Source organism: Pelophylax lessonae, assembly GCF_965119305.1.
Source record: "Pelophylax lessonae genome assembly, chromosome: 3".
Taxonomy (NCBI): Eukaryota; Metazoa; Chordata; class Amphibia; order Anura; family Ranidae; genus Pelophylax; species Pelophylax lessonae.
In genome coordinates this window covers 35,853,630-35,876,902 of record NC_138770.1, presented here as the reverse complement: position 1 = coordinate 35,876,902, position 23,273 = coordinate 35,853,630, and the positions used below count along the sequence as shown (strand labels likewise).

General features: G+C 44.5%; 4 protein-coding genes across 4 annotated transcripts in view; 1 reads left to right on the top strand and 3 right to left on the bottom strand.

The window, feature by feature from the left end:
• The window catches only part of LOC309550686 (uncharacterized protein), an 801,473-nt gene that overhangs the window by 287,118 nt on the left and 491,082 nt on the right, over positions 1-23,273 (bottom strand). The window lies entirely within an intron of this gene.
• Positions 1-23,273, top strand: part of LOC309550702 (uncharacterized protein) — a 975,511-nt gene that overhangs the window by 630,104 nt on the left and 322,134 nt on the right. The gene's annotated exons all lie outside the window — the stretch shown is intronic.
• Positions 1-23,273, bottom strand: part of LOC309550720 (uncharacterized protein) — a 590,048-nt gene that overhangs the window by 489,918 nt on the left and 76,857 nt on the right. The window lies entirely within an intron of this gene.
• LOC309550729 (gastrula zinc finger protein XlCGF66.1-like) overlaps positions 20,433-23,273 on the bottom strand; it is an 81,240-nt gene continuing 78,399 nt past the window's right edge. The window contains exons 5-7 of the mRNA XM_082251066.1: positions 23,075-23,172; positions 22,537-22,675; positions 20,433-21,314 (exon numbers count right to left, since the gene is read on the bottom strand). Coding sequence (XP_082107192.1) covers positions 20,764-21,314; positions 22,537-22,675; positions 23,075-23,172 — 788 coding nt within the window. The 3' untranslated portion in view covers positions 20,433-20,763. The remainder of the gene's footprint in view (positions 21,315-22,536; positions 22,676-23,074; positions 23,173-23,273) is intronic.

Here is a 23,273-nt window from a genome sequence, read left to right as displayed (position 1 = left end):
TGGGATGGTGCAGGAGAATGCAGGGTGGCTGGCAGGGTACAGGAGAATGCAGGGTACTGGCATGGTGCAGGAGAATGCAGGGTACTGGCATGGTGCAGGTGAATGCAGGGTACTGGCATGGTACAGGAGAATGCAGGGTACTAGCATGGTACAGTAGAATGCAGGGTACTGGCATGGTGCAGGATAATGCAGGGTGACTGGCATGGTACAAGAGGATCCGGGGTTGTGGGCATACTACAGGAGATGCAGTGCTGTGGGCATGGTACAGGTGGACCATGCCCGCAGCACTGCATCCCTTGTAGTATACCCGCAGCCCTGCAGAATGGCAGGTAGTGCAGCAGTTTCCCTTACCTGTTCCAGAGGCGCCTTCGTTTTAAAAATGGCGCCGCCCGGCCCCGACATGTCATTGCGCACGCGCCGCCGCCGCTCGTATACTTTCGGCTATTCCCGGCCTCTCCCGAGCGGCGCCGGGAATAGCCGAAATTACACGAGCGGCGGCAGCGCGTGCGCAATGACATGTATGCGCCGGGCGGCGCCATTTTTAAAACTCAAGCACGTCGGAGCGGCCGGGAACTTTTTTTTTTTTTCTTGACTCGAGTATAAGCCGAGGGGGACGTTTTCAGCACAAAAAAATGTGCTGAAAAACTCGGCTTATACTCGAGTATATACGGTAAATGGGATTGCTTTCATGTTTGCAAACCCAAATACTAAACCAGAAACACAACCGTTCCTATATCCAGGCCATTCATTCTTGTTTGCCCTTAAGTCAATATGAATTGATTACCCTCATTGGTTTGAGGCTCAGAAGATCCCAAAACAACCCGTGTTTATTCAGCTTTGAATCAGAACAATAGAGGGACCAAATAGTTAATTACTGACCCAAAGGACCTCAGTTACAAACCAGTGGCGGCTGGTGCTCCATGGGCTGGGGGGAGCTGCAGGCGGACTACACCATACCCCCCCCCCTCAGACCACACCAGCTCGCACAACACCCAACCCCCCCCCCATCGCCGGCTCACTTACAATTAACCACTTACCGCAAAGTGACGTACTCGTACGTCGGCAGACTTTGCGGTGTTATACCGGGGGTGATGCCTCTAGCTAGAGTCATCACCCCCGTACCAAGGTTTAGAGACGGCGGTTGGCTTTCCGGCGGTAACGACCGAGCCGCTCAGTCGTTACCCCGGCTCGATGGTGTCCCGTTCAAATCCGGAAGCGGCTTCAATTGGGTCTCTGATGACGTAACCCGGAGGCGGCATCCATAACGTCACGTCCGGGTTACTCTGCTGCAAAAGGCGGCAGATTTTAAAAAATGACTGCATTCAAAAATGCAGTTTTCAGCGTTTTGAATACATGGAAGTGTAGTGGAGGGGTCTAGGGTCTTTTAGACCCTCGATCCCTCCATAAAGAGTACCTGTCACTGCATATTGGTGTCACAAGGGATGTTTACATTGCTAAAATTGCTACATTGCTTTTTTTTAAAAAACCTGTGATAAAGTAAAAAAAAAAAATTAAATAAATAGGAAAAAAAATAAATAAATTTTAGCCGCCCCCGTCAATGTTAGCTCGCGCACGAAAGAAAACTTATACGGAAGTCGAGCCGCGAATGAAATCACTGTTCAAACCACACATGTGAGGTATAGCCGCGATCGCCAGAGCGTGAGCAATAGTTTAAAAAAAAGAGCTACACTCTAACTCTAAACTGATAACCGTTAAAAAATGTATTTCTATTGACCGTAGTTTGTCGCCATTCCACGGGCGTGCGCAATTTTAAACCTTAACATGTTGGGTATCTATTTACTCGACGTGACATCATCTTTCACAATATACAAAAAAAATGGGCTAACTTTACTGTTTAGTGCAGTGAAATGTGATTTTTTGTAATTTTTCCAACAAAATTGTGTTTTAAAGACCGCTGCGCAAATACCTCGTGACAAAAAATATTGCAATGACCGCCATTTTATTCTCCAGAGTCTTTGCTAAAAATATATAATGTTAGGGGGCTCTAAGTAGTTTTCTAGGAAAAAATACTGATTTTAACTTGTAAACAAAAAGTGTCAGAAATAGGCCTGGGGCTTAAGTGGTTGAAGCACTGATGCCCTGGAACACTCCTGCCTGGCCCCACTAGAAGCCTCCCATCAGCTTCATCTCCGGTGGCGGCTTCCCCTGGCAGAGACGGCGGCGGCTTTCCTGGCATCTCCTCCCTCCTCCTCCTCATTGGCCAATAGCATGGCCTCTCCTTTGTGCCAATCGGGAAATGGGTCTCATGACCCGCATCCTGATTGGCCAGGAGGAGGATCCATGTGACAATAGCGAATTTTCATTCACTATTGTCACACAACTGGGTGGGCTCGGGGAGCAGTGCTCTGCGCCCCAAGCCCATCCTTTTTTTTTTTTTTTAGCCTGTTTTAGCCTGTGAGAGCCTCTGGCTCTAATCACATGGTTAAAAAAAAATCCCCATTGAACTCCATGCGTACGGCGCCCGGGAATGAAGATTAGGGGGCCAGACGCATGGATAGAGGGGGCGGCGCCCCTGCGCCCCTTATACACCAGCCACCACTGTTACAAACTCAAGAGAAAATTCCAGATAATATAGAAACATAATATATACAGTATATTACATTTCTTGGGATTGTTATATTCAAGGGGTCCAGTCATATCTAAGACCAATATTATAAGCAAGTTCAATAAACGAAGCATGGAAATTCTCATTCAAATGATCAAAGGGGGATGGTTCATCAATAAGTTTGTCATCTATCAGATTACAAGGAAATATATCATGAATTCACCTATGAGATATCATACTACACTGCAAGGGATGTGATATATTCAGATAAATGGACTGCAATAGAACATTTACCTAAATATTATCGGGATAATGGAGGTGACGTGGCAGTATGTTTTTCTAACATACAAGATGCCTTGATTGGCATACAAAATTGCGGTTTTAGATCGAGATGTCTTTAAGGAATTTAATCTAATTTCTCTTTGATTTCTTTACATGTGTCACTGAGCTTGCAAAAGCTAAAAATATATATAAGCTGAGATGTTCCTACCCTCAACAATATTCCCGTATCTGTCATAAAAGGAACTCTGTCTGGACAGCTGACCGATAAAAGTCCCTCGCAAAACTTCTCGATGAGCATCACCAAGAAAATTCCCTGATGACAGAAAATCACAATATAGATTAACCCTATGCTTACCATAATTAATTGTTAACCATGATTGGACAAAAGATTTTAATAACAACCCATTTCTTGTACGTCAGATCTTAATTACAAATCCATTTTTGAGTATATTTAAACTCACACTTGCTGTAATAAAATCAGGTCACTATGATTCAGCCACCTTAAAATCTGTCTGATTATATACATAGCTATTTATATTGTCTGATTTGGTATCACTGACTAACAGGTAACAGGTATTTTGTACCTGAGGAAAAAATCCACAACAGAGGGAAGAGTGTTATTCATGAATAAATGATATTTGCATCATGATGAATAACCACAAGGATCCCATTCTTCTATAACCAGCAGATTGCCCGGTATTACCACGATGCACCAGATAAGTTATAAAGGAAGGCCGCCATCATATCACCTCCAATATGGCTTATAGTAATTCTATCAAGAGACAAAAATAAAAGTTCCAAATAAATCTGATCCTTACAGGCAGTCCGATTCTCATTCCTGAGACTGGGATGACCCCTAGGGAAAGGTAAAGAAACAACCAATCACCTCCCACATTTGACTGGCCAATCAGAAGACATTTAATATTGAATACGATGTGGTTCATGGACAATGGTCTCAAATCAGGGCTGCTGATAAGGCAGTACAGCCAGCCCTCCTGTACTGGGCCCAGGCCCCATCAGTTCAAAAGGGGATGCCCAGGCACCTGCTGGATGTTGCCCTGTGATTTCTAAGAGCAGCCCTTTCTCAAATGGTATTAAGATAGAAGGTGACACTGAAAAAAAAAAAACCTTTTCTTGATCACACCAGGCTGACCACTGATACATCTGAAAGACGCGACCCTTCTCTCTGTCGGAGACTAACCACCATTCTTATCCAATCACACAATGAACATTTTCTTTGGAAGAGGTGGTTGTCGCTACTAACTTATCTTCCTTCCAAAATCGTTTTAATGATATTTTATGACTAGTGTTTTTTTAATAGTTATTGGTTACGTTGTGCAAGGTGAAGTCATCTGCTAACTTTTCCCACATGTTTATTTATTTTGTATTTTGAAATTGTATTGTGTATGGTGAAATTGGGTGCAAATCTGTGTTGAAACTAGATTGTAATTGCCGGTGTTCTGACAGATTGCTATACCCTGTCAGATTGCTATACCCCCGTCACTTCCGGTTGACGTACGTCATGAAACAGCTGTGCGAGTCCCCAGTACGCATGCGCACAAGACATTCTCGCGGTCCGGTGAAATTATAAGACATAGCGAACAGATGACTGAGAGGAGGCGGGGCTGAGGTGGGACGGATATGCCGCCGCGTCATCGAGTTCTTACAGGGGGTGGGGCGGGGTGGATTAGGAGAGCTGAGAGGAGGCGGTACAGAGACAAATGTAGAGGCGGGACGAAGGTGCGGCCATGTAATAAATGCATTAAAAGCAGCTCCTGTTCTAAGTACTGTATACTAAATAATAATAAAAAATAAATTAAGAAATACCAAATATAACGAAATACTAAAGATAAATATAAAAACCAAATATGAAATATTAGTATTAAAAAAATTATATATACATATATATATATATAACTTTTTTTATATATATTTATAAATGTAAGAATTAAAAAAATATATATATTTTATATATATATATATATATATATATATATATATATATATATATTAAAGATAAATATTAAAAACCAAATATGAAATATCAGTATTAAAAAAAATTTATATATATATATATATAATTTTTTTTTCTAATACTGATATTTCATATTTGGTTTTTAATATTTATCTTTAGTATGTGTGTGTGTGTGTGTGTGTGTGTCTGTGTGTATTATATATACACACACACACATACATTACATACATTACATACATACATACACACTAAAGATAAATATTAAAAACCAAATATGGAATATCAGTATTAGAAAAAAAAATTATATATATATATAACTTTTTTTAATACTGATATTTCATATTTGGTTTTTAATATTTATCTATATATATATATATATATATATTTTTTTTTTCTTAATACTTCCACATATATATTTGATCAGGAGAACAGCCCTCCATTGATATAACTGAGTGAGAGGAGTGAAAGAAAATGGGGGATTTGGCGCTGCCTAATGGCGATGATATAAATAAGGGTAAAAATGTATATGATATATATGATGATATGTATAATAAAATATGAGGAGTAAGAAACTACTGTGCAAGTATACCAAAATTAAATAGATAAATATGGTATCAAGTAATCAATGTAATGGCCTGTATATAAGTGCCTGTAGGTGGCGTGTGCACATATAAAATATGAAGATGTGTACATAAAAATATAATGTAAACAAAGATAAGTATGAAGTAAATCAATGTACAGTAGACAAATTATATAAAAATAATCAAGTAATATTATATCAAATAATTAATATAGTTAGAATCTGAAATAAGATGCAACAAATAAAGCTTACATAAACTAACGTGTAACACTAGCAGTGCTAAAAAATATATATATAAATATCATAGATAGAAAGTGCTTAACACATTATGGCTGGAAATAATAAATCTCAAACAATCAAAGTCCATCAGTGGTCAAAAAACTCCTGATGATGTAAAGGTAAGCATTCAGCCAAAATACAGTCCCATGTACCCGTGCAGTAGTGACATGGAAAAGAGTGCGGCTAATATTAATGTCTGTGTGCCACCACCAGCAAGCCGTGATCACCCATCAGATTGGAAACTCACCAAATCGAGGATAAAACAGGCATGTAGGTATCAACGCTGGCTCCTTCACTCAGACCAATAACAACCACCTCCTGGCTCTTTAATGCGAAACCTTGTCCTTAACGCTCATGTCACCATGTGGATGTAAGCATAACAAGGGGATGCATAGCGTAATTCCGCAAAGAATGTTTATTGAAGAAAAACCCCCCGTTCCCCACACATATGTACTCACAAGCACATCAAGTTATCAGGCATAAGCGAATGAATATAAGCGTCCATCCACCTCTGTAATATTCAAACCGGCCGCTTTGGCGCCAAGCGGACCGGATCGGACAGTACGGCGTGGCGTCCTCTGTTGCTAGGCGACCGTGCACTCACGCACTTTCGTCATCAAAGACTTCCACTGAGGGCGTGGAAGTTATGCACATATAGTGACATGTGCATAAGTGCCTGTGCACATAAATAATAAATTGACCAAGTGATAAAAAAAATTCTGAAAATGCTGTTATATCAAATATTCAATAAAGTGGCATGTGCATAAGTGCCTGTAACATGTGTACATAAAGTGACCAAGTGCAAATAAATAAACGAGTAACAAAATATGCTGTAAACAAGGATAATGTGATAAGTCAAGGCTTGACAAATTTGTTTGGAATCTAGGAGCCAGCTAAAAAAGTTAGGAGCCAGTTTTTTTTTTTTTTAACAACAAAGCTTTATTTTCAATGACGAAAATAACCGATCTTAAATTTAGAGTGCAGCAAAGTTGGGGCGATAGGAGATCCAGTGACCAAGAGTAACATATGCCACCTTAGGCCCCTTTCACACGGGCGCCTACGCTAAGCAGAATCCGCATGCTCGGTGGGGATCTCTCTGCTGATCCCCGCTGAGCAGGCGGATGACAGGTCCTGTCCGCTCTGCTATGCAGACACAGCCCATTCTCCTCTATGGGGCAATCAGATGGAAACGGACTGTCTGTTTCCATCCGATGCCATCCAATCCGATTCACTGGACGGATGGTAAATAGAACCACCATCCGTCTGTTTTTGGCGGACAGGATCGGATGGCAGCGGCTTGCCACTCCATAGAGACTGAAGGGTCCGATCAGGTCTGCCTGAAAAACTGACAGGCGGACCTGATCAGAAAGCCAGTGTGAAAGGGGCCATCGGCTCTGTGGCATGGCAGGGCAGGGAGCTGATGAAAAATAATAATTTTTTTTTTCCATAAAAGATTCTTATTGTGAATAAGGGATTATAATGCAAAACAAAAGATCAACACATTGCAAGGAGATTACAAAATGCAATTTTTAAAGCAAGGCCCCTTTCACACGGTCCGCATTCCGTTGCAGACCGTGCTCTGCTCAGCGGGGATCGATCCGCCAATCCCCGCTGAGCCGGCGGATGACAGCTCCGTCTCCGCTCTGTGTGTGGAGAGGGAGGTGTCAGAGCTCCGCTGCTCTCTATGGGGAATCGGATGAGAGCGGACCGCCTGTCCGCTCTCATCCGATCCGATCCGATCCCCGGGACGGATGGAAAATAGGGTTTCCATCCGTCCGGATTTCACGGACAGGATCGGATGCGGATGGCAGAGGGTGTCAGCCCTGTCACATGTCACCGCTGACATCCGCTGCTCCATAGGCCTGAATGGGGCATCCGATCAGATCCGCTTAAAAAACTGACAGGTGGATCTGATTGGAACGCCCGTGTGAAAGAGCCCTAACACTCTTTTGCAGAAGTGCATAAATATGTAGAACACATTATACTTGAACTTCCAGGAGAGAGTGTGTAAAATGGGATTTAAAAATAAAATCAAATAATAACCACACTCCCTGCACAGTGCACACTTACCTTTAAGCAAAGGGCGCCAGGTGAAGACTGCAAAAACGTCCGTCTCTCCACCTCTTGGGAAGGAGAAGGGCGGGCATTGAGAAACAAGCAGTGGAAATTCTTGCATTCCTAGTTACTGCTTGTTGTCATACTCTGGGCCACCACAAGAGGCCGCTAGTTCCCCATTGGCAGCATCTCAGTGAAGAAGGCCCAAAAGCCGGGGCTTCAATTTTCAGGATGATGCGGTAGTTCGAGCGCTTGGGGGGGGGGGGGGCGCAAAGCGACAGGACATCTCCTGCAGTGCACCCCAGGCACCAGGTCGCTAATTCTGCAACCCAATTTGGTGTCATTTCTGGTCCAGGGCGAACGCCAATGTGTCATTTGCAATTTATTTTAAAGAGATTTTGCTTTATGTTAAAAATGGTGCACACAGACAACTAAAATGTATTGGAAATGTTTTACCTAGGCCAGTGATGGTAATCCTTAACCCCCCCCTAGATGTTTTTGCTTACATTTTCCATAATATTGGGGTGTACTACAGGAAGATAAAATTCATGGGCCAGTACTACCTAATCAACCTAAAATGATTTTTAGGAAAGTAACCAACATTAAAGATTTGGTAGCCCGAAATCCTGTAGAGAAACCCACCATGACTAGAATATTTCCGAAAAAGGTGATTTAGCCATCTATAGCTACTAGAGAATTTGGTAGTAAAGACGTATTCAAATTGTGGATGATTCCTTTTTGTATCTTCTGTTTTTTAGGCTCAATTAATCTTTCTTTTTTAATTGAGCTTATAGTGCGAATTTCTTCATCCAGTGTATGCGAATCATACCCTTTTTCCATAAATCACTGTTTCAGAGTCAACACTTGCTCTTGGAAATCTATATCTTCGGTACAATGCCACCTAATCCTTCTAAACTGTCCCTTCGGTACCGATCTAAGCCAAATCAGATGATGACAGCTGTCCAGGGCTATGAAGCCATTTTTATCCATAGGCTTAAAGTAAGAATGGGTTGCAAAACTTGAACCTTTTCTATAAATAACCAAATCCAAAAAGTTAATGGAACTGATGCTAAATTGGTAAGTAAATCGAATTCCCCAATTGTTGCAATTCAGATTTTCCATATATCTTTTTAAAGAATTCTCATCTCCTTGCCAAACCAACAGCGTATCATCAATGTATCGTCTCCACATTATTAATTTCTTGGCTCTATTGGTGAAGACATTTTTGTCCTCCCATAGTGCCATGAACAGGTTGGCTAAACTTGGGGCAAATTTAGCCCCCATTGCTACGCCTGTGCGTTGGAGGTAGAATTTCTGGTTATAATAGAAATAATTATGTTCCATACCGAAGATGCGCAAGTCCAAAATAAAATGTTTTTATTTAAATGGTATCTCATGATTCGCATCTAGGAAAGTGCTGACTGCCTCATATCCCATGTCATGTGGTATGACGGTATATAATGAAGTCACGTCAGCTGTGACCAACAATACTTCACCTTTAACTTCCAACTGCGTCATTTCTCTAATACATTGTGCTGTATCTTTTAGGAAAGCAGGGGTTTCCTGTACCAATGGCTGTAAGAAGAAGTCAACATACTTCCCAATTCTTGAGGTGACCGAGTCGCTTCCACTTAAAATAGGTCTTTCCGGTTGTTTAATCAGGCTCTTGTGCACCTTTGGGTGGTAGTAGATGGTAGGGATTCTTGGTGATAATGGAATTAAAAATTCCTTCTCTTTCTTATCTAGAATCCCCATTGCGAAACCCCTGTGAATCAATTTCTCGAATTTCTGCTTGTATATATGTGTGGGATCACTTTTTAAGATTTCATGGTGTTGTTATCAGACAGAAGACCATCCATTTCTTCTATATAGTCATCTTTGTTGAGCAACATGATCATAAGACCTTTATCGGCTGGTCTTATGATCAAATTTTTATTTTCACATAATGTCCTTATGCCCTTCTCCAAGTCTTTCTGTGGTATATGTTCCAGCTGTTTATCTTCCAATTCTCTTAACACCAGGTCTTTAAATACCGTCACATGTAGACTTTGTGCTCCCGGAGGGTTAAACAGTGAGGTGTTTTTAAGACCTTTGGGAATAAAGGAGGATTTCTGGTAGGAAACATAATTCCTTTCCCCAGCCTTAGACAAAAAGTGTCTTTTAACATTCAGTTTTCTAATAAACTTGTGAATGTCCACAAAGGTTTCAAATTTGTTTAATGATTTCCTAGGGGCATACTTCAGCCCTTTATTCAGGGTATGTTTTTCCAAATCTGTTAGTTCTATACCACTCAGATGAATTATGACGATATTCCTGCTCTCTCCTATAATACTCTTGTCCAGATGGGCGTGATTTATCCCTTATATTATGCCCCTTATTTTTATTCTTATTGTTATGATTTGATGTGTTTTCCCTGAGAGGTTTAAATTTATTAAAATTCTTAGTATTTTGGTGTTCATGAGTTTTTTTTAGGAGGTTCTTGAGCCACAGGCTCCCTCCTAGGTACTTTTCTAAGTTCTTTGAAGCCAATAGGTGCTAAATTTTTTCTAGAGGTGCCCTCCCCTGAGAAATTATGTGGTTCTGGAGCATTTTCCTCTTTAACCACTAATTTTAATTGCCATTTGAACACTTTAGAGGCCTGATAGTCCTCTAAGTCCCTGAAAAACGTTTTCCTCTTTTTAGCTTTCTGTTCTTCTTCTTCAATAGCTAAAATTTCTCTGAGTTCTTGATTATATATTTTAAGCTTCTTCCTGCATGAAAGGAGACCGCTTCTCCTTAATTTCTAAAATGTCTTTATTTAATTTTAAAACCTTCTTTCTTTTCCTATCAATGAGGAAGTTTAGGAGGCTCATTCCTGCTCCGTTAAAAAACTGGAACCATTCTAAGAGATCTTGGTCACCTTGGTCTGGATATATATTCCACCTTAGGCTCCTAGGTACCATTTTCTCTTGAATGTATTTCTCAAGAAATACTTTGTCCCACGAAGCATGTAGCTCTGCTACCATTACGTTTTTGAGCACGTCGGGCATCTCCCCTTTCTCCCTCTGCCTTCCAGGCACGGGGAATCGGGTGGGCGGTACCGCCTTTCATCAGCACCATGCCCCATGCCGGCGCATGATGTCGTCTTGACGCCACTGTGCCGACGGTCCTGTGTCCATCTTTAGTGTATCTCAGATAGCCCGCAGGACAGTCATGCCCATGGCATCTACCGTTCCCGCGGTGGTTCTATCCATACACTGGCGTGATGCTGGGCTCACAGCGCGTGGTGGAGGATGCGGGGCACTATGTGTTGGAGTCTGGGGTTTATCTTTTTGGTACTATTCTCGGATACCTTTACTTTTGAAATTTATTTTCATGCTTTTCTCCATTACTGCTAGGATTCATCCCGGCCTTTCTTCCTTTCTTTTTTCAGGTTCCATTCTGGTCTACACTATTCCTTATCCCCCCCTCTGGCTTTTCATTCATTTGTGGTCTTTAACCTCTTCAAGTGGTTTCACATTTACTCTTTCTGGTGTTTGACCTGATACACTTCTCCGTCTCATTCATGCTTTTTTTGACATGCCCATCTCTCTTATCTTTTTATTTCTACTTTGCAAGTAGCACTATGGTACTCTATTAAGTATACACATATTGGGGGGGGCGTGGCCGGATGTGAGCGAGGCTAGACGTGTCTGCCCGGAGCTCCCTGGATTATCCTGATTTACCTACGTTTTCGGTGAGCGGGCGACCCCCTTTTTCACCCTGGTCGGTGGGCGAACCCCCTGGTGTGCTGGCGATGCCATCCTCGACCCCTAAATCGCAGCGGAAGCCACCTCAAGACCAGCGTCAGACCCGCTCCGATAAGGGCCCAGGCTCCGCCTCCGCCATTTTGGCGCCGCCGTCCACCGCGAGGTGCTGTGGCGCTTGTACAGGCATGGAGGATCGTCAGGCTGCGGACGTGCGGAGTCCTGGAGCCTCCCCAAATGCTGCTCCGGCTCCAGATACCGACCAGAGGGCGATTACTACCCCGATCCTGGAGGCCATAGATGCATGCAAAGCGGCGCTCATGGTCAGGATTGATCATCTGGCATCAGAATGTACTCTCATCCGCCATGACCTTGACAAGATCAGAGGTCGCCTCACTACGGTGGAGGACAGGATCTCTGAGGTGGAAGATTGTTCTCATGCCCATTCTGCCCAGTTATTGGAACTACAGGGCATAGTGAAGTCCCTGCAACACCGCGCTGATGATGCAGAAGACAGGCAGAGGAGGAATAACGTAAGAGTGGTGGGGCTCCCTGAAGGGGTGGGGGGGAAGAAGCCTGCTCCTTTTGCTGAACAATTTTTTAAACAACTGCTTTCCCTGGAGGATTTACCCCCTACTTATGTGGTCGAAAGGGCTCATCGGGTCCCGGCTGGGGCCAGACCGCCTGGAGCTCCCCCACGGCCATTCCTGGTTAAGTTCCTCAACTACAGGGATCGTGACATGCTCCTCTCGGAGGCGCGGAAACATCCTGAGCTGCGCTTTGAAAATACACGTGTGATGTTGTTTCCCGATTTTTCTGCGGAGACCCAGCGGAAGAGGCGATCGTTTACTGAGGTCAGGAAACGCTTACGAGCCAAGGAGATCACTTATAGCATGTAATACCCTAGCAGGCTCCGGGTTCAACATAATGGCTCGGTCAAGTTCTTTGATTTTCCACAGGAGGTGTTGGAGTGGTTGGATGGCCTGCGTTAACATCCTTATTGCTGTGCCTGGCTGCTGTGGTTCTGGTTCCCTACGTGGTTTCTACATGCTTTCCTGAGACTCCTGGCCCTATTTGTGCGACTGATGTTGCATACCTCCTGAGTCCTTACCCCTGTTTTTCCTTCCCTATTTTTTGGGGTTCAGATCTTGCTTACTACTAGTTGGGTGCTTGCACACCGTCCCCCTTATGTACCCTGGGTTGCCTGCAACAGTGGGGGTGTTCTGCTTGGACGGCCCACTGCACTGATCAACATCCGACAGGTCCAGGGGCTCCATGTGGGACAGTGACTGTCATCTAACTTGCCGAACTGTTGTTCACATTGGAGGACCGTTGCACTTGTCGATTTTTTGGGTTGTTCGGGATTCAAGCCACGTACCGGACTGTTTTTTCTGCTGTTTTATTTTTTTCTTGTTTTTTTGGGTTTCTGGTATGATGGCACGGGATATGTTACACCAGCACCTGAATTTGAATGCTCATTTATGTCTAGAGGTTATTATAAGTGTTTACTATATTCTTCTGATGTGCCCCCGGTGGTTCTTATTGCATTGGGCCTTGCCTTGGGCCCCACACCCATGTTTTATTTATGCTCATGGCTGACAATGTTAAGTTCCTCTGCTGAAATGTGAGAGGTTTGAATAATAAGTTCAAGCGGGCCAGGGTCTTTCAGTACCTGAAATTGGTTAAACCACATATCCTCCTCCTGCAGGAGACCCACCTAGATGGTAATATGATTCTTGCTCTTAGGAGACCGTGGATCCAGAGGGCATTGCATGCCACCTATTCCACGTATGCCAGGGGGGTCTCCATTCTCATAAGTAAATCTATACCCTGTACGATCCAAAAGGTGATCTCCGATCCAGGGGGCAGATATGTGGCGGTACTCCTAGATATTTACTCGGTCACAATGCTGATGGTGGCGATCTATATGCCTCCTCCTTTCGGGATACAATTATTGTATGATTTGGTGGATAAATTGGTCGACTATTCTCATCTTCCGATGTTGTATATGGGTGACTTCAATGCCATCCTGGATAGTGCGATGGATACTTCCAACCCCAACCGCTCTGCCTCGGTGGACCTGTCTGGCTGGGCGTCCACGGTGGGTGTACTCGAGCTTTGGAGGTGGAAGAATCCTATGTCACGGGAATACTCCTATCTCTCCACGATGCACAGGTCATCTTCCCGAATTGACCTGGCGTTTGGGAATGCTTGCTTTCAATCCCTCTTGGTCGGAGCGGAGTACCTATCGGGGGGGGAGGTGTCTGATCACAACCCGCTACTCTTGACAGTGAACCTCCAACTGGGGGCTAGAGTGCGGGGTTGGCGCCTGGCGGCTGGCTGGCTCCAACAGGATCAGGTCGCCTCCCACTTGGGTGATTCGATCCGATCTTACTGGGAAGAGAATGAGGATTCCGCGGATGGTCTGGGATGCATTCAAGGCAGTGACGCGGGGGAAATGTGTTTCAGCCATTAAGACGGCCAGGAAGGATCATAATGGCGGTGCGTTGCTGGAGGCGAGACGCCTTCTCTCCCTGCATGTCTCAGATCTTGCACATACTGCTATCAACCGTACACGGGAGTCGGTTTTCGCTCAAGGAGATAAAAATGGTAAATTATTGGCGATGCTGGTGGCCGACCAGAGGACCCCTGTTAACATCCCGCTAATCAGGAATAGGGACGGGGTTGTAAAGACTGATCCCCGAGACATACTGGCTACGTTCCATGACTACTTTGAGACCCCGTATGCCCCGTTACGGGGTGTTGATCCCTCGGTGGCTGATGGGGAGTGTCGCCCTTCCAACTCTGACGTCTGAGGATAGCGCCCTGTTAGATGCACCGATTACGACCGCGGAGGTGGAAAAGGCCATTGCGGCATTCCCGCCTCATAAGGCTCCCGGCCCTGACGGCTTCCCTGCTGACTTTTATAAACAGTTCTCTGAACAGTTGGCACCCAGACTGAGTTCTTTGCTGCAACATTGCTTGGAGAGCGAGTCCCTTCCTCCCTCTATGCTAGACGCGTATATGGTCTTGTTACCTAAGCCTGGTAAGGATCCTATGGACTGTTCCTCCTATCGCCCCATTGCTCTACTGAACATGGATCTCAAGATCTTGACGAAAGTCCTAGCTACCAGACTGGCAGGAGTACTTCCTTCCTTGATCGATCCGGACCAAACGGGCTTCATGCCCGGTAAGTCGGTTGACACGAATATCAGACGACTGTTCACTCACCTCCAGATCCCAGGGGGGGACTCAGGCTCACGGGTGGTGGTCTCTATTGACTTTGAAAAGGCCTTCGACTCAGTTGACTGGTCCTTCATGCTTAAGACCTTGAAACTTATGGGCTTTGGGACTAAATTCCGGACATGGATTAGGCTTCTGTACACTGGTCCTAGAACGGCTATCCGTCTTGGATTTCTTACATCTCCATACTTCCAGGTGGCCCGGGGAATGAGGCAGGGGTGCCCCCTTTCACCGTTCCTGTTCGCCCTCACGCTGGAACCTATAGCTATAGCGTTGCGCAGCTCCCCGGCCGTCAGTGCAATCAGGGTGGGCTCCATTAAAGAATGCCTTGCCTTATACGCAGACGACATGTTATTATTCCGGGCCCCTCTCTTCGAACGGCCCGGACTGTGTTGGATGACTTTGGCAAGTGCTCTGGCCTTCGGGTCAATTGGGGGAAGTCCGCTATCCTGTCTGTGGATGATGGTGCCCGCTCTGCTGCGGCTGCGGACCTGCCCCTCTGCTGGGTTGATAGCTTTACCTACCTAGGGGTCAAGGTTACAAGTAGCCCTCAGGACTATTACCATCTAAACCTCTTACCCTTATTGTCTAGACTACAGCAACATGTGCAGACTTGGAAGAAGCTCCCGCTGTCCCTCTTGGGCCATATTAGTATCCTTAAAATGAAATTTTTACCAGTTGTATTGTACTTCCTCCACAATTCCCCCTTGTGGGTTCCCATGTCATTTTACAAAAAACTGGACAGTATCATCAGTTCCTTCCTCTGGTCCCCAGGGGCTCCCAGGATTGGCCTGCGGGCCCTCAGGGAGCCCTGGGGCAGTGGTGGTCTGGCACTTCCTGACTGGCGTAGGTATTACCTGGCGGGTCATATGGTGTTTGCAAGACGATGGCGGCGGGCGGATGACAGGGATTCGGCCACGATCCTGGAGGCGGCTCATCTGGGCTCATTTGAGACCCTCCGGTTGGCCCTATTTCGGGGACTTGGCTCGGATCTCCCGTTGACGTCGACCATGAAGGCCACGGTTAGAGCTTGGGCTCAGTCCTTGCGCTTCACCTGTCCTAGCTATGTTGGCTTTTCTTCATCTACCCCCCTGTGGATGAATCCTACCCTCTCCCACTTCTATAAGTTTCCTGATCCGGTGATATGGGCGGTGAAGGGGGTTAAGACCTTGGGGGACATCACGGCAGCGGGGGATCTTCTTCCTTTTGACCGTTTGAAAGAAAACCTTGACCTGCCCAATAATCATTACTTTAGGTATCTCCAACTGCGACATGCTTTCCGAAGCCAGTTCGCCACATCTCACGTGGAATTGTGTCGTTCGGATCTGGAGTGTGTGTTGACTTGTGACACCTCGCTTAAGATCCTTTCGACTGTGTATAAGGATATGTTTAGACTAACCCCTCCTAGCATTGCTCGATGTAGAGACAGGTGGACGTTAGAGGTGCCCGACCTGCAAGGTGACGACTGGGATGAGGTTTGGACTGAACCCTTTAAATATCTGGTGTCCGCTAGGAACCGGCTCATACAGTTCAAATTTCTGCACAGGATCTACTACACTCCGGCCCGCCTGGCCAGGATTTATCCGACCTCGTCGGCGGAGTGCTGGCGTTGTTCTGCTTCTCCAGGCAGATGCGACTCACATCTTTTGGGACTGCAGCCAGATCCAGCTGTGACTGCCCCAAAACGTTGCTAAGTATACTACTGTTCTATGCCAAGAAGGCGATCCTGCTCCATTGGAAGAAGGAGGCTCCTCCCTCGCTTTCTTTCTGGAAGGGCTTGGTCAATGCTGGCTTACCACTCTATAAGGCGACATACCTATCTAGGGGTTGTCCCAAAAAGTTCGAAAAAGTCTGGAGGGCGTGGGTTGACTCATCCTCTACAGTTGGTTAACTTTGTACATTTTGGGGGAAGAGGCTTGACGCTGGCCCTGCGTCCTGTTATTATGTTATGCCATTTGAGTGTTGGTTTACTAGCTTTATGTACTATATGTTATATTGCTGCCTAAACTGAACTATAGTACATGACAGCTGTGTTTTGGGTATGTACTGAGGGGGGTTTGATTGGGTACTGCTGAGGGGTGCTCATCTCTGGGGGTCGGAGGCCGGCCTGCGTTTGTTTCTGGCGTGGGCCGGTGCCGACCCTGCTGACCTCGGTCATCCGGGATGATGTTGGGGTGCTGGTGTCTGTTTTGTGGGGGAGGAGGGGGCGATTTGTGGAGTTAGGCGGAAGTTCTTGTTTTGTGTCTGCCTTGTCTTATTGTAACCGTTGTTACTGTTTTCTTTTTGTATGTCCTTAAAAACTGAATAAAAATAATTTTCCAAAAAAAAGTATACACATATTGATTCTATTACTTTTTATACTCTTTTTGATAGACATCTTTCCACATTGCTACACCCATTATCTTTTCACCCTATCAATTTCAGCCCACACTCACCATGTGTGCGGCGTGTTCTGCCTTGTCCGCCCTCAGCTCCCATAGGGGACATTCGGGGTCATGTTCCATCTCCAATTCCATATAAAACCTGAGCTTCTATGTAAGTTTTGGGAATTAAGGGGCCTTGTCTCCCCTTCTCTCCCCCCTTTTTCATTTTGTGCATTTATCATCACTTTGCCAATTTCCTTACATATATAATTTTTTATATAGATATGTATCATACATCCACTCCTAATGAAGTGGCCATTTTGGTCCACGAAACACATTGAGTTTGCGATCTTTTGAATATATCAAACTACTTTACTACTATTTGGAATTTGAGTTCATTGATGTTGTGAATATATCCAATTACTCTACTACTACTTGGAAGTTTGCCCTGATGGTTTTTATGAATTTGGACTTGGGGATTCCTTACTAGCTTCCTTATTGTCTTGATCATTTGACATTTTCATATGTTATGTTTTTTATATTTGTATGTACCAATAAATGTGCTAACCTTTCCCTGCCAGCCTTGTCATGTCTCTCACTCAAAGTCCCAAACCCCTCCCCTTTTTTTCTATTTCCTCTGCTTATCAGAGGAGCTGCAGGTAAATTATATATTCTCTCTGCTTAACAGAAAAAAGAATCTGTGATTTAGGTCTGCTCAATGTGCTCAGAGTGTGATTCATATGGTCTGAGGGAGTGTCCCCACTGGTCCAATGGGAAGGCACATTGCACAGTGGAGGAAACCTGACCAATGGGCACACAAGCTTTGATAAAGCCCCAGCGATTGGCACAGACTGCTGTCTCAGTGATTTGTGGGATGTAGTATATAAAGCCAGGGGCACATGTGCTCAAGGTCTTTGGCTGGTGAGCAGAGTCCCGGAAGGCGGATGGCGGCTGTCTCCTATTTTGCAGCAGTTGGTGTATGGTAACAGGCAGTCGGCCTGGTGAGCCAGAAGTGTGGAGCTGAACCCAGGGGTCCAGGAGAGCTGACTGAAGGAGTTGAGGCACTCGAGAACCTGGAAAGCAGTATCGTGAGTACAGAAGATCGTGCCTAAGGGCCTGAGCAGGAAGGGGGCCACTCCGGAGTACAGTAGTCAGTGGATGGGTGTCAGCTGGTGGATAGAAAAGGGGGTACTAAGTGTGTGCCCTGAAGATAAGTACTAAAAGGAACATTACCTCAGATTCATCTAGTGACAGGATGAAGCTGTAGCCCTGCCGCATTGTCAGATAGAAGTCCTCAGCATTGAGAATAGTTCAAGTGTTGGAGTATCCCACTGATCCCTTCTCCCATCCCAATATCAAATAAAACAACAACCCCTAGAATGTTCATTGACTGAGCCAAGAAAGTAAAGTGTTAAGATTCTGCATGCAATTGCTACGGGTAACCCAGGGGAATGCAAAAGTGTGAAAAACCAGCACTTACCGGTAGACTTACCGTGGCAGTATTTCTAAGAGCCTTTCAGGACAGCACCTGGAGAGAGCGCAGCTCCACCCAAAATCAGGAAACCCTGCAGTCTTTATAACTGAAGGCATGGTGGAAGAGGAGGGATTTAAAGTATCCTCCGACATGCTGGAAAACAGAGCACATAACAACAGAACAACCAACACATAGGTCATAAATTTTATAAAGCACAACATTCTAGGGAGGGTAGTAGGCTGCTGTCCCGAAAGGCTCTTAGAAATACCGTCACCGGTAAGTCTAACTAAGGTTTTCTCAAATCGCCTTTAGGACAGCACCTGGAGAGGATATCAGACTAACTTACCCTAGAGCGGGACCACTGCCTGCAGTACCTTCCTCCCGAAGGATTGATCTGCAGCTGACAGTAAGTCCAGCTTATAGTGCTTGAGAAAAGTGGAATAACTGGACCAGGTAGCTGCCTTGCAAATTTGTTCAGGCAAAGCACGGGCCCTTGCAGCCCAGGACGTAGCCACCGACCTGGTACAATGGGGCACGGTACCTTCAGGAGGAGCCTCTCCTTGAGCCACATAAGCTACCTCAATTGCCCATTTGAGCCACCTTTCCAAGGTGCCCTTTGATGCCTTTTCACCCTTACGAGGTCCTGTGAAGATTATAATCAAGTGGAAAGTGAAAGATGCGCGAAACCAAAAAATATGAAATAGGAGCAGCACTGTGAAATAAGGTGAGTAAGTGAAAAGAATATAACGAATAAATAAATATCAGTTATAAAGTGCGCTTCCTAAATGATAAACAAACATATCAAATCATCATATATAATTTTTAAACACAAATAGTGAATAATTGTGGCAGAAACAAAAAGTCTCTTAAAATTGTAGATGAGTGATAGCCTCTAATTCCGTGACGGGGTCACCAACTAAGAAAATCAAACAAATGTGTTGTCACTGGTGTGAAAAAGTGCTCAGGGTGGCCTCTTTCCAAACAGTAAATCCCAATAGCATCAAAATAAGTGAACCAATGGTGAATAGTGACAGTGACACCCTGAAGTGAAGGTGGGTTCTTACCACAAATAAGGGAGAAGTGAGCTGTGACTGAAATGCCAAAAATTAAGCCACTTATATAAAATAATAAAAACCCCACTGTAATAGAACACTAAGTGCTCCTGTGCCTGTCTTAAAGAAAAAAATATACAGATTGGTACCTAAATCTGAGTGTCTCCCAGCGCTCAGCTGACTCCTCAGATTTCTCCTCTGCCCGGCTGACAGCTCCAGTGGGTGGGGCCGAGCATTGCAGCTGACATCAGGTGGGGAGGAGGGGAAAAGAGGAGAGAGAGAGAGAGAGCTGAGTGGTCATGTGATCACCGGGAGCCGCTTGAATTTAGATACAGATCGCATATTTTTTCTATAACACAGGCACAGGGGCAAATAATGTTATAATACAGAGGGGATTAGATCATTTTAAAATAAAATATGAGAGCAGGGGGAGAGGAGGACAGTGCAGGGCTGTGGATGACAGAGGCACGTACACTGACCACGGTGTCTGGGCTCAGTAGCCATGGTATACCGTGGTCAGTGTACGGGGGGGGGCAGAAACTGGCAGGATTAGCCAGGTTTTTTAGGTGTTACAAGGGGCCAAATGACACAGCACAAGCACTGTGCTGTATGACATGCTTTAAAAGAACAGGATCTTTTTTTTTTCTTTTTTTTAGGGTAACAAGCGCTTTAACTCAGTGATTTCCCGTGACCATCAGCTCCATCTAGTGCCCATAATAAGACATTTTACCTCACTGTAGATGGAGCCAATCAACATAATTCTGGTCACATTTGTTCAAATATCTTTGTTAAAAACAGACCTCTAAGTGTTTGTGTGAAATCTTACACCACAAAATGTACTCAGCCAATGAAAGGTAATGACTCCATTTTTATTTTTCTACTGCTATCAATGGCCAACACGGGACAACACTTCATCCATGTCTTTAGTGATCTCTGATCTCCTTATGAAGTGTTTCTTACATGATGAAGATCAGCCATGGAGTATATCTGAGGTGTATATCAGGGTGTGCTTCTTCCCCACATGAGAGCTGTGATATCCAGCAACATTCATATAGAAGACATTTCCCGCACTCAGGCCACTAAAACACCTCAAGGGTTGTGCGGGATCCCTAATATACAGGAAGACGGGACTTCAGTCAGTAACAATTTCCTCACTCAGGAATATGGCTTCACCCTGTGTGATATCTCTGATGTTTATAAAGATTCGACTTATCTGAAAAACATTTCCTGCACTCCGAACACATATAAGGCTTCTCCCCCGAGTGAGATCTCTGATGTCTGTATAGATGGGGCATCTGTGAAAAACATTTCCCACACTCAGGGCAGGAATATGGCTTCTCCCCTGTGTGCAATCTCTGATGTTTAGAAAGACTGGACTTTACTGAAAAAGATTTCCCGCACTCAGGACAGGAATACGGCTTCTCCCCCGTGTGAGATCTTTTATGCACATTAAGATGGAATTTAGAAATGAAACACTTCCCACACTCAGTACAGGAAAACCTCTTATTTGTTGGAAGGACAGCACTGTCCCTCACAGTCTGAGGTTCCTCAGGATAAGAGGAATACGATGGTCCATCTACACTGTGTGGTGCCGGAAGGACATTTGAGGTAGCCGGGTTTTCTCCTGGACTATACTGTGTGATGTCCTCATCTTCTACTTTACAGTCTGGAGACAAAGTGAGACAATCCTCTGAGGTTTTCCTCTTCTCCCGTCCATCTACTAAAATAGAAATACAAAGATCATTACTAGACATGAGCAGATTGGTTTCCTTAAACCAGGACTCCGCCCACATCAGACAGCTTTGTCTCTGAGGATCTTACAATTCCACCCTCAAGGTAACTAGTAAATGGGTCCTCTGATCTCCTACCAGTTAATTTCTTTATTCATGGACCTTAGTCAGAGAGTGAGGAAACAACTAGAACTGTCTTTTATAGGAGTGACAGTGATGAGGGGATTATAGGAGTGTCCCCACCCCCTCTATCACTCATTGCCATCTTCCCAACACAAGAAGTACTGCACTTCCTTATTCAGTCCATGATTAGTAATGAATAACAGCGGGGCTGAGGTCCACCAGAGGTGAGAGAGTGAGGATGGGGGGAGAACAACCAAAAAGAAGACTAGACTGATCCTGAAGACCACCATCATTGGGTTAATGACTCCTCCCTCATTATCACTTTCTATTTAAGATTTCAAAGTTAGAGAATGTTATCATATTATTATTACCATGTAAAAGTCTGTGCTCCAATCAAGTCAAGTATAAAATGTCCAGCTGGTAGGTAATGGGTGCAAAAGAAGTCAGGACTATGTAATGTACAACTTATAATATATGATACAAAAGTTAGGACTATATAGTGTCAGAATGATGTAATGTACAACATGGAGTACATAGTGCAGGGTCCGGGAGTATGCCATGTACAATATAAATTATAGAGCGTAAGGGTCAGGACTCATAATTCTGGTATTCAGTAATAAGTGGTAGTTTGTGTTCACACGAGACAAGTTGCAGTGGTCCCACACCGCTGCCTCCCATCTACTGAGACTGCACTCTGTGACTTGGGTGTGAGACTATACAGACATATCCCTCCACCTGACACAGCCAGCAGACAACAGAGCAAGTAACACCGGGAGAATTGCTAGACCCAGGGAGAGAGTAGAAGACCCAATGCACATGTCCAGGTGCCTATGTTGATCTATGGTGAGAAATCAACATTTTGCTCCCAGTTAAAACCCAGAATCTCCACAAATCCAGTATAGATACATAAATTGTCTGCAGCACAGAGAAGGAAGATTATCCGAGAGAAATACAGGAATACAGGGTGGGGAACACAGCTCAGGAAAGTGACCAGGGTATTACAGGCTGATATCATTCAGTCCCCGCCGTATTCTGGACCAATCAGTGAGCAGTATGGGTGGAGGAATATATTTAGTGTTAATGACCCACCTGTGCTGATCTCTGTAGGAATGTCCTCCTCTATAAATGTTCCCGTTATTCCATCCTCCTTCATAGACTGCTGATCATCCCTCACATACATCTCTTCTTCTGCTTTAACCTCAACTTTTATATCTATCAGATCGTCACGCTAAACCAAGAAAATAATAAAATAAGTCATTCATAAAACTTTAATATCGTATCATCACATCTATAAAATATCTACACATTGTCTCCATGAGTCTGTGTTTTATAGGCTCCATCCCACCAACCTTGTAATGGTGAGGGAAGATGTGATCTTCCTGTGTGACATACAGAGGACGGGGACATCTCTCTGGTGGATTCCTTGTATTAGGTGGCTCCATCATATCCTTGTATATGGATATCCTATCCATATACTCCTCATCCTCCTCTTTATACTCTTCTTTAACATCAATATTATCATCCCCGAGGTTTCCACTCTGAATATATCATAAAAATGACATCAATGGTAACAATGCAGATAATGTACAGATCCTAATGATACTATCAGTGATTGTTCCTCATCTACCTGATGACGGTGAGGGATGGTGTGATCTTCCTGTGTGGAATCCCGGGAATACAGAGGACGGGGACATCTCTCTGGTGGGTTCCCATTACTGGATCCATCTGTAGGAAACACACACACTGACTGAATACATTGTTTCTATGTGTTTATCAGATGATGGGGGATCTAGGTGGAGCCTCCGTACTGCTCTCTCCTTTGCAAT